Source organism: Rhinatrema bivittatum, unplaced genomic scaffold, assembly GCF_901001135.1.
Source record: "Rhinatrema bivittatum unplaced genomic scaffold, aRhiBiv1.1, whole genome shotgun sequence".
NCBI lineage: Eukaryota > Metazoa > Chordata > Amphibia > Gymnophiona > Rhinatrematidae > Rhinatrema > Rhinatrema bivittatum.
The window spans coordinates 14,632-26,777 of record NW_021821124.1 but is presented as its reverse complement, the minus strand read 5'-3'; the positions used below and the strand labels follow the sequence as shown (position 1 = coordinate 26,777).

Below are 12,146 nucleotides of genomic sequence, written 5' to 3'. Positions count from 1 at the left end.
CAGCTGCCGGAGCTGTTTAAAACTTGTGATGGAGGGTCATGGGGTCACAAAAAGCAGAAGGAAATGGTCAGAATCTCACACGCTAACATTTCAACTACAGTGGCACCGATGAAAACAGCCTTGGAGATCTCACTGAGGGTGAAAAAAATTGACAGGACAAAGGACTAACAGAAGATTGATGTGACCACTAGGCAAGTAGGCCCCAATTTGGGAAAATTTGGGAGGGAGATCAGGGTAACATAGGTCTAATTCATCTTCTTTTATGACAAACTATGTATGTGATACTCCCATAGGGTCATGCAACTTAGGAATTATTGCATGTTTTACCTATAAAAAGCAGCACTCACTGACATACAAAGAGAGACAGGGGCTAGTGCTGTGCATAAGCAGAAGTCTGGTCATCTGTATCTCCCAAGGATATGCAATAAAAAAATTGATATTTGTTTCTACAAATTTTGGTATGGTATCCTTGTGTCCATGGAGAAGCGCCTTAAGTGTGATTTAGTACTCAACAAGGGGCAGCATTTATTTAGGGAAGTTGGTAGGTTGAAGGCAGATATGCTACTAATACAAGAGACACTTTCACAGAGCAGACGAGGGAGTGCTAATGCAGAAGAATTACCATCCTATTGTTTTGGCATCTAATTGTATGAGAAAGAAATAATGGGGTGGGGGAAACCTCTTTTGCAGATTTTGGAAGCAACAGTCCTGGAGGTCCAAAAAGATATAGGACAATTTATTTTTCTCAGTGTGGAAATTGGAGAGGTAATAGTCACTATACTGAATTTATGTGCATCGAATGCTGATTGGGGTGAGTTTTATGCAGGGTTGGTGGAGCAGTTGACTTCCTTTGGTAAGGGCCCATTGAAAAATAGGTGACTAATCTCACTACAGTATACAACCACATTTAGATAATTCAGTCTACCCTGTACTGCTCAGAGAATGCAAAGGTGTAAATTAGCTGATATGATCCCTGCCCTGAATCTGATGGATGTCTGGCAAACGAGATGCCTTACCTCTAGAAATTGTAATTTTTATTCCAATCCTCATGGCACATGTTCTTGGATAGATTTTGTTTTGGTATAATCTTCCTTGATGGGGCTAGTGCAAGGTGTCAATATAGATAGTATTACATGGTAGGACCATGCTCCACTTTGGGTACAGATTAGGGAGTTGTGCCTCCCAACCAGAGAAAAATACTGGAAATTAAATGCCTTGCTAAGAGATCAGCAGATATGTGGGAAAATAGTGTGAGATTCAAGAATACCTGCAGCAAAATGAGGTAAAACCAAGCAGGGTGTCAGACTGCCTAAAGGCGGTATTAAGGGGGGAAACGGATAGCATGGGCTTTCCTTAGGAAAGAGGAAAGAGAAAAGCAAACTAGTTTTGTTGGATTCTATTAAAAAATTGAAGGGGGCTACATAAGTGTACTGGATCTAAGAAAGTTTGGGTGACGCTGTAGGCAGAAAGGAGTAAACTAAGAAATCTATATGCCGACTTAACATAAGAAGATGCCATACTGGATCAGACCAAGGGTCCATCAAGCCCAGCATCCTGTTTCCAAGAGTGGCCACTCCAGGTTACAAGTACCTGGAAAGTACCATCAGCTGCAATTAACTAAGCAAGAATTCTTTGAATTTAGGAACAAGGCCTCTAAATTGTTAGTACATAAATTAAAGACGAGAATATGGTAATCTCAAGTGACGCGTATTAGAGGCATGGGATGGAAATTTTTGACCCTAATGAGATTAGAGAGAGATTTTGTCTGCTCCTTCAAGATCTCTATTCTACAGATAGCTCTACAAAGGAGGATATAACTTCTTATTTGCAAGGTATAGATCTACCAGTGCTTACCCCACAGCAGCAGCACAGATTGGACTCTGATATATCTGAGTTTGAAATATTGCAAGTGATCAAAAATTTGAAAGTGGATAAGACCCCAGGGATGGATGGTTATACTACGTGTTTTGGTGGCTTGCTGGCTAGTCCCTTGAAGGCTATGTTTAAAATTACCTCTTGCAAGGTGTTGGGTTAGCAATTTCAATTAAGGCAGCTTGCGTAGTTGTGCTTCTGAAAGAGGAGAGAGATAAGATAGTGTTTCTTATAGACAGATTTCGTTATTAAATGTGGGCATACAAATTTTAGCCAAAATTCTAGCGGTTAGATTAGCAGGGGTTATCCCACATTTGGTACATGACAACCAGTCAGGGTAGATACACAGCTGGTAATATTCGATGGGTCTTTAATTTGATCTGGGTCACTCAAAAAGGGAAGCTTCCCTTATTACTCTTAGCGGTTGATGCTGAGAAAGTGTTCAATTGCTTTCACTGGCCATACCTGTTTAGTGTTTTGCAGCAGGTTGGCCCGGGAGAAAAGTTTTGCACATAAGTATGCAAGATGTACGAAGCATCAGAAGCAAGAGTTTGGGTTAAAGGGAAATATTCAGACAGTTTTCATTTTGGGAGAGGAGGGAGGCGGGAGGTGGACCCCCTCTCTCTGTGGCTTTGTGCTTGCAATGAAGCCCTTTGCCACAGAGATCCATAGAACTGAAGGTGTGGTGGGTACAAAGGTGGGTAGGAAGGAGTTTAAAGATGTCTCTGTATGCAGATGATGTAATATTTTCTGCCTCACAGCCTGAAATCTCGTTGCAGACATTGATGACAGATTTTGAAAAGTATGGCAAGGTTTCTCGATTTAAAATACTAAGTTTATGATTTTGAACATCGATATTTCTGGGCAAGTGGCAAAAGATTCAAAGGGGTCTTTTCTGTTTGGATGGGTGGGTCATAGCATAAAATATCTTAGGCTTTGGTAGTAGCAGTTAGAAGGCAGATTTATGAAGTTAAACTTATCCTCATTTACTGAGCAAAATGTTTGTCAATTTTCAAAGGTGGAAGAATGAGATACTCTCATAACTAAGATGGATTGCAGTGATTAAAATAAGCTTTACCGTGGCTTTGCACCTCTTCCAAATTTTGCCAACTGAAGTCCCAGCAGGTGTTCTTTATAAGATTCTGAAAATTTTGAATCTCATTTAGAGCAGGGGCTCCCAGCCTTTCAGGAAACATGGACCTCTTCAGCTTCAAAATGTTTCATGGACCCAAACACACTTCTTTTCAATGTTTGCATGCCAGAACAAAAGAAATGATGCACACTCCAGAATCATTCATAATGTATAACACTTTGATCTAAACTGAATACATAGGGAGGCAATTTCCAAAGCTATTTCAAAATTACACTCATAATTGAAGGTTGAGGCCATTCCACCTTCCAATCCAGCTGCAATGGGGAAAAGGAAGAAAGCTCAAAAAAGTTCCAGGTTGGTAATTTGCTGCAACCTGACAGAAAATCAGCACTGGTACATGTAATCCTGCAATCAAATATTCAATGGGAAACTGCTGGCAGAGATTCCTTTTGAAACCTCAGGCCAGTGGAGGAAAGACAGTATTTAGGGATGTGAATAGTTTGACGATTTAAAACAGTCAGATATATTTTAAATCATCAAAAATCGTTAGAGCCGCGATACAATAGCAATTCCCCCGATTTATCGTCAAAAAATTGTAAATCGGGGGAAGGGGAGGGCGGGGAAACCGGCACACCAAAACAACCCTAAAACCCACCCCGACCCTTTAAAACTAATCCCCCACCCTCCCGAACCCCCCCAAAATGTTTTAAATTACCTGGGGTCCAGTGGGGGGGGGGTCCCAGCGCGATCTCCCGCTCTCTGGCCACGGCTGCGTTAATAGAAATGGCACCGGTGGCCCTTTGCCCTTATCATATGACAGGGCAAAGGTAGCGCCGGCACCATTTTGGTTCCTGGCTCCCGACGTCACGAGTGCAGGAGATCACTCCCAGACCCTCACTGGACCCCCAGGGACTTTTGGCCAGCTTGGGGGGGACTTCCTGCATGCGGGCCATATTGCCAATATTCAAAATGGCGCCGGCTCTACCTTTGCCCTCACTATGTCATACGGGCGACGTCTCTGCTCTCTCTCAAGCCTGGAGTTCCTGGTCTCATCCAGTTTTCTTTTTTTTTTTTTTCAGCCCATGTTAGCCCTACTTGGAGGGGGGAGTGGGGGAAAGAGCAAGGGGCCGACTGCTTTATTTGCCTCTGCCCTGGGTGCTAACAGGAGGGAAGAAGGACACAGCAATGATAGCTGTTTTTTCAACCCTGCAAAAAGCAGCCAGCAGGATGGGAAGCAGTCGCTGTTAGAGCCACCCCCAAAATGCAAGCACTTTAGGTGATTGTCTAACATGCCTAATAGTTAAACCAGCCCTACATCTGCTATGTGTTTCTTATATAGTCTTCTACGAGGCCTCATTCCTTGCAGCTTTACTCAATGAGTTACCCCTTCCTCAATTAATCCCATCTATAACCCAACTGGTTTAATGCCTCTGATCTGTTTTTTTGTCTGTCAGTCTTGACTAGATTTTAAGCTCCTTGGAGCTTATAGGGGTAATTTTGTAACAGCTTGCATACATTTGCAGTCTGTTACATGTACAAGTTACCCAATTTTCAAAGCAAACTTGTACATCTAGGTTAGTTCTGAATATTACCCCGGCAAAACTATCCTCACACAATTACACCTGTTATTTGCTACAGGTAATTTTGCTGTGAAAATGTATGCACATAACTTTTTAATATCAAAATGCATGCTTGTAAATGAAAAGCACACCCAGAACCTGCCCACTAGAATGCCTCTCGCACATGCAGGTAAAAATGTGAGCATAGAAGTCTTCTGTGCACATTTTTACTCACATCAGGTGAGGAATTTATCAAAAGTACATGCTAAAGCATCAAAAGGACTGCTTTACCTGTGGAAAGGCTTTTTAAAATTACCGTTTGGGTCTGTAAAGCACTGCATACACCTGGTAAAAGTAGACCATTATTATGCACTCTGCCTTGGACTTACTTTTAGAAGAAGGCGCAATAGCAAATATTTATAAAGTTACAAATCTTAATAGTTATGTACCAGAGCTGTGCCTCAGAAAACACAATACCTGAATTCTAGACTGATTTCTTATCTGGAAGAAATGACAGTAGTGAATTCTTCCTAGAGTTAAGGCGTTAGGTGACAGAATGAAATTACAAGAAAATAATTCAGATACAAACAAGGTGAACTTTCTGAAGTATACAGAATGAGCTAGAGATAGAATAAGGGATAGCCCACTGGATGAAAAAACAGAAGTAGAAAGTACACATTTGTGCTATGCGCAGACGAAAAAGACCAAAGTGGGCTACGAGGCAACATGAGCAGGAATTCCTGTGCATGCTCAGTAGAGCAAAAGCTCTATTAGCTATGAGAGAGGTCTGTTCGGTAGCACCAGATGTCAACCACATCATGACTAATTCAGGCCTAGTTAGATGAAAATCACCATCTAGCTGACAAAGTAACCATGCACTTTTGAACTTGTACAAATCAGCCTGATCTACAAGCACAACTACCCCTACAGCTAAGCTCATATTTGTACATTTGATGATTACAGAGATTAAAAAGTACACATGTACTTTTAAGTCATCTCCAGTAAGGACAGAAAATACCCAATGGCAAGTATACATGGTTTTTTTTAAATGAAATATATGCACATACTTTTAAGGTGGCTAAAGATCCACTTAGGCAGATTCATCTAGGGGTGTGCATTCGTTTCTAACGTATTTCTCATCCGCAACATATAGGGCCCTATTCGTTGTATTCGTGGGGAAGCGAAACATATCGCGATTCCCCACGAATACCCGAATCCGCTGAATTATTCGGCAGTCTACAGGACCCCAATTTAAACAAACCCGCCACCCTCCTGACCCCCCCCCCCCCCCCCAAGACTTACCAAAACTCCCTGGTGGTCCAGCGGGGGGTCCAGGAACCATCCCCTGCACTCACACCCTCGCTGCCGGTTTCAAAATGGCGCCGATAGCCTTTGACCTACTATGTCACAGGGGCTACCGGTGCCATTGGTCAGCCCCTGTCATATGGCCATCGTCACCATCTTGTGCTCCTACCATGTGACAGGGGCTGACCAATGGCACCGGTAGCCCCTGTGACATAGTAAGGGCAAAGGCTATCGGCGCCATTTTGATTACTGGCAGCCGACGGCCCGAGTGCAGGAGATCGCTCCCTCTTGTGGGGGTCAGGAGGGTCCCCCAAGACTTGCCAAAAGTCCCTGGTGGTCCAGCGGGGGTCCGGGAGCAATCTCCTGCACTCTGGCCGTCGGATGCCAGTATTCAAAATGGCACCGATCGCCTTTGCCCTTACTATGTCACAGGGGCTACCAGTGCCATTGGTCAGCCCCTGTCACATAGTAGGAGCACAAGATGGCACAGATGGCCATATGACAGGGGCTGACCAATGGCACCGGTAGCCCCTGTGACATAGTAGGTCAAAGGCTATCGGCGCCATTTTGAAACCGGCAGCGAGGGTGTGAGTGCAGGGGATGGCTCCCGGACCCACCGCTGGACCACCAGGGAGTTTTGGTAAGTCTTGGGGGGGGGGGGGGGGCGGGTCAGGAGGGTGGGGGGTTGTAGTTAATTTAATTTTAGCGGGGAAACAAATAGGAATTAACGGATAAACATATCGGGGGGGGGCCCCCTTGCCGAATGCAACGGATCTGCTCCCCGATGAATCCGAATCCCGAATGCAACGTATGGCATCCCTCTGCACATCCCTAGATTCAGTCACTCTACCTGTGTAACCCCCAATTTTACTCATGGAGTTCTCAACTAAGGCTTTGAAACTGTACTCTATAGTGCAGAAATGGCCAATTCCAGTCCTCAAGAACCATATACAGCTTTTCAGGATATCCATAATGAACGCACATGGGATAGAGTTTGCATACAGTGGAGGTGGTGAAGACAAATCTTTCTCATGCATATCTTGAAAACCAGGTCTGTTTGTGGCTCTTGAGGACTGGAGCTGACCACCCGTTCCATTGTATAATCAATTAGAAAGGACTGAGAAATCTCTCTTATCAGTTTATGTGCACTACCCTTGTCATAGGGAAATATATCTTAGCACTAAGATAACAGCAAATGTTGAAGCAATGTGCTGGCAAATGAGAACGCAAAACAAAGATGTGCTCCTGTGGTCAAACAGTGCAACACAAGAAGGCAAGTTGGTTCATTCCAAGTTTATAGGCGCCAAAGTTCAACATTTTCTGTGATAATACAAACTGAGTGGTTATGTTTGTGAGACATCTACAGTATTAAATGATAACCAAATATGCCTCAAGGAAATCCCCTAACAATGCACTAACAAACCAATAAGGGGACATCAATATGATTGCACACGTTGCAATAAATTTGTCCAGTAGGGTTCAATCAGTGGGGGTGGCTTGCTCTCACACCTGCTGGGATATCACCACATCATTTTATTGTGTTAATAATAATTTTAATAAATAATTCCCCTCAAAATATATTGTTTTGCAACTTCTTAAATGAGCGATAAAATATAGTGGACTTTTTAAGTTCATAAATATAAATTCAAGAATTTTGAATATCAGTTTTGGCATTATAAGGAGATTTTCAACATATATGGAACTCTTAATATCACATGAACACTTTTTTTTTAATAAGTTAAGAAACAAAGTTGCAAAACAATATATTTTTTTGAGGAATGATTTATTAAAATTATTACACCACAATATAAATGGTGTGGTGATATCCCAGTGGATGTGAAAGAGCTAGTCACCCCCACTGAATGAACTCTGCCAGACAACTTTATACCAACGTGTGCAATTATATTTATGTCTCCTTATTGGTTTAATCTATAGTATTATGACAACTTTACCATTAAAAAAGGGGCCTGTGTGGTCACGAAGATTCAAGTTTTTTTAAATACATCACAACTAAAGTTGGTCTAGTTTGCCAGTTTTCCAGCCTCAGTTTTCAACAACAAATCTATTGCTTTGGGTTAATTTACTTTCTCCTAATCACAGATTTCTATAGAAAGTACACTGCCTGTCAGGACTCTGCACACAGGCAACTAAACTAAAGGGTTAAATCTGTTTGCATCTTATGTAGCAGGGCTCTGAATTGTAAGCGGACAATGCTGGTAACCATTAAGTCTCTCTAGGATGAAGAACCAATCAGGAGAAGAGACAGCTGTGCTACTGGGAGAATCTCTCCCTCTCGGAGGTATGTAAGCAGGACCTGGAGAGGATGCTGCAAGGAAATAGGTGTGTGAAGTCATTTGAAACGAAACAGAACCCTATCCTCTACCCCACCCCCCAATTTTTATTTTCATTTGGCCTTTTACATGTGCTATTTGCAAAGAAAGACCATTTCTAGTGTCTGTTTCTACTTCCTCAAATAATGTGAATAAAGACAAAGCCATTGAATGATGTTGAATACAAAAACATTTCCCATCTCTAGCAAACTTGCAAGAAAATCGAGCCCCAGTACAGAAACTGCTGTCAAAACATCCACTTAGCCCTCATGTACCTTTCACATTTGCTTCCTCAGAGTTTTGGTTTCCATGAGTAAATTACATTTTATTGTGAGTTTACTTGAGATGAGGTTTATTTTGGTGCTCCATGTCATTGACTGTGTTCTCGTCTTCATTCTAAGGCAGTGTTTCCCAACCTTTTCAAGTCCAAGACTCACTCACGTTAACAAAAATGTGGCACACCAACCTCCATAGAGCAGGCAGTGCAGACATGGTGAGGAGTCATAAGGCCAAAAGAAGAGCTAGGAAAGCACTGAAACTCCCACCAAGTCTCTCTTCAAGGGCAGAGATCTACATGAACCAGCTCCCTCTACATACAAGAACAGGAGAAGGAGGCATCAGTACGGAGCAGGCAGCCGGCTCAGTGCAGCTGCCAGAGCTCCTTCACTGCTGCTGCTCCCATCACTCAGATTAACTCACACCCAGTGCTCAGTGCGTGACCTCCCCCTACTCAGCCTGGGGAGGTTGGACAGAGGAGGTGATGTGTGTCACAAGCAGTGGGGGCCTGGCTACCTGTGCCTTGCATGCTGCCCATTACCACACTCCATGGCTCATGCTATAGCTAGGAACAGGAGGCATGCATGTTCTTAGAAAGAAGCTCCTGCACATTTAAGAGCTGAGCTTCTTGCTGCTGCTGTCTCTTGTTGCTGTGATGTGCTCAGAGCACAGCCCAAGTACTTGCCTCAATCTGATCATCAGGCAGTGGTGACTTTTTCGTGACACACCTGATCAGGTTTGAAGGCACACTGGTTGGGAAACACGGTTTTAAGATTTGCTGTTGTGAATGTAATCACCAATGATAAATCCTTTTTAGAGCAACCCATGTTTCTTCCTCAAAGAAAAGATTTACAGGGTCGCCAACTCCACAAACTCAAAACACTCTTTGGAGTGGCCTGCCCTAATTAATACGATTCTGCACACAAATCAGGCTTCCCCTAGGATAGGGAGAGAGCAGGTGCACTACTTTACCTGTGTGAAGCAGCTTGGTAGATTTTTAAAATCAATTTGAAACATATTCCCAAAGAATGGCAGAGAGGTGGGTCCTGGGGGATAGCGGCTCCATTTCTTCCTCCGCTTCATGAAGTCATAAACCAGGACAAAGACGGTGAGGAAGATGCCCAGGAGGGTGACATTGTTACAGCAGGAGGACAGCAGAGACCGGGGCACTGATAGCAGCTCCATGCTCGCTGGACCCAGCTTTCTGTCTTCCTATTTCTGTCTCCACAGCAGAATGATTAGGAAGCTGCCAGGCTGCTTTAAACAATGCAAGGCATTCTGGGAGGATCCAAGAAGGCAAAAAGGAGGTATTTAAAGGGAAGGGAGGCGCTCGTTTTCTCAGTTTCAGTTAACGATTAGGAATCAGGTTGAAGTTCACTCTTTGACCTAACAGAGAACAGCTGCTCTCGTGTGACTTGTTTATTCACTTTTTGCAGTTTCAGGTTTCACTTAGATCAACCCGGATTCCTGAGCCCTGGCAAGGGCTTTTGGTTTTGTTTTGTTTTTTTGCAGTTCAGCACAGAACACAGCCAGCCCATGTACAACCTAGCAACACTGTACATCTTTTCTTATCTGTCCTGTCAGATTCAATTGAACTGAAGGTTGCTCATGTCGTCCATTGTCCAAATGAGTGGACTGCTTCCAGGAAAATGTGCTAATTATCCTTGCAGAAAAGTTACAGATGTTATTATGAATGTGTAATGCATTTTATTGTACATCATTTCAATTGTATTTATGGAAAGGTGACTCAATAAGAGAGTAATCTAAGCTGGGCCTATATTCACTTGCTTGTGCATATCCCACTTCCACAGTATTTTTGGCAGGTAAGCAGACTTGGTGCTAGAGAAAGGGACCTGGGTCTCAAATATCCCTTACAGCTCCCTGAAAATCCTTGGTTTACCTCCTGAAGCCACATGATTCACTCTCTACTAAATAGTGAGCTATAGCACAGTAGTTGTGCTAGTGAGAAAGTTCTAATGGACCTCTGCCGGAAAACCATGCAACTCCGGGTATCATGCAACTCCCACTGTTAGAACAGTCCTGCATTTCTAACCATTAATCCTAATTGGAACTTACTTCTTACATGATAATTTCCTTTCTCACAGGACAAGTAGGATGGTAGTCCTCACATATAGGTGACGTCAGTGGATGGAGCCCTGTTACGGAAACCTTTTCTGTCAAAGTTTCTATAAAGCTTTGACTGACACTGGCACACTGAGTGCACTGAATATGCTCAGCCTGCAATTATCCCTGTGACCACAGGTGTCTCCCCTCAGTCTTTTTTTTACGCTCTGCAAGTAAGCATAGCGGTTAGGAGCTCTGTCTTAAACTTTTACTTCACAAACGCTTTTTCCCTGCACAGGTATCCCTTCGCGTACATTTAATCGATGCTCGGTGAGTACTATGCCTGTTTTTCGGTTGGCTCCTGTCACCTCACTACGGTTTTCCCAGGCCTACCAACTGAATTGCGGTCTTCCCTCTCCCTATGTTTTCATAGTTAGCCCCGCATAGCCTGTGAGTATCCTCCTGTGACCCTACAACACACGCACTCTTGGCTAGGTAGATTGGCAATTATCAAAATGAACATCTTACCCCGTTTTTTTATACTTTTTCACCACCATCCCCATTTATATACCTTCCTTTCTTCTCAAAAAGTGGCAGCAAATGATATGCGGTTTTATTTGGCGCAAACGACCCCCTCGAATAGCCAGTACTACCCTGTATCTCCCCAAAAACAGAGGTGGTCTACAATTACCAAATCTAGCATGGTATTTTAGTGCAGAACAGCCAAGGGCACTGGTAGTGCTACACCGAACAGCAGAGATACCACAATGGGTCATGTTGGAGCAGGCCCTGTTAGGAGAGCTACCGATATCAGCAATATCATGGCAACCGCAATCTACCTGGGTCCTATTGGTTATCCAACAAGCTCCCTGGGCACCACCCTTAGAATGTGGCGTCAATGAAAAGAGCTCTTAGTAGGTAAGGAACTATACTCGAACATGACCCACTTATTTACTAATAGTCTTACCACATTCCCATCATAATAAAGTCTCACTGGCATGGAAAGCGGCAGGAATTATTAAGTGGGAAAATGTGCAATCACAGGGAACTCTTATGACCAGTGCGCAGCTTCAAAGTCACTACCCCTTAGACGCAGTAGATTTTTTACTACACGCTAAACTCCACCACTTTACGCACAAAGCATTACGCAGTGGCACCTTGCGGTTGACGGGTAATCTATTCGAGCATTATTGCAGAAATGCGTTAGTGTTACGTGGTGTGATTTCCAAAGTGTATACTCTTCTTAATGGTAAGAGGACAAGCTCATTAAGACATCGTGCCTTGTGGGAATCTGATTTCGACCACTTATTATCAGATACGGAGTGGAACTCCATATACCTAGCAGCTGGTAAATGTTCCATCTCCACTGGATTGCAGGAAAATTGCTATAAATTATTATATCGCTGGCACTATACGCCAGTTACTCTCCAAAACTTTTGTCCAGCAGTCTCACAGTACTGCTGGAGGGGATGTGGGAAAGTTGGTACATATTATCATATCTGTGGACATGCCCTAAGTTGGCTTGTTTCTGGCCATTGATTATAGATTGGATGTCCCGGATACTCCACTAGAGTTTAAACCTTGGCATGTATTACTGAGAGCACCTATACAGGGGCTGAATAAAGAGACAACGATTTGCATTACAAG

The 12,146-nt window shown here is 43.3% G+C and overlaps 1 protein-coding gene across 1 annotated transcript in view; it reads right to left on the bottom strand.

The window, feature by feature from the left end:
• LOC115082474 (cytochrome P450 2D17-like) overlaps positions 1 to 9,735 on the bottom strand; it is a 59,542-nt gene extending 49,807 nt beyond the window's left edge. Inside the window, exon 1 of the mRNA XM_029586699.1 lies at positions 9,408 to 9,735. Within this exon, the coding sequence (XP_029442559.1) occupies positions 9,408 to 9,620 (213 nt within the window). The 5' untranslated portion in view covers positions 9,621 to 9,735. The remainder of the gene's footprint in view (positions 1 to 9,407) is intronic.
• Positions 9,736 to 12,146: the final 2,411 nt, after the last annotated feature.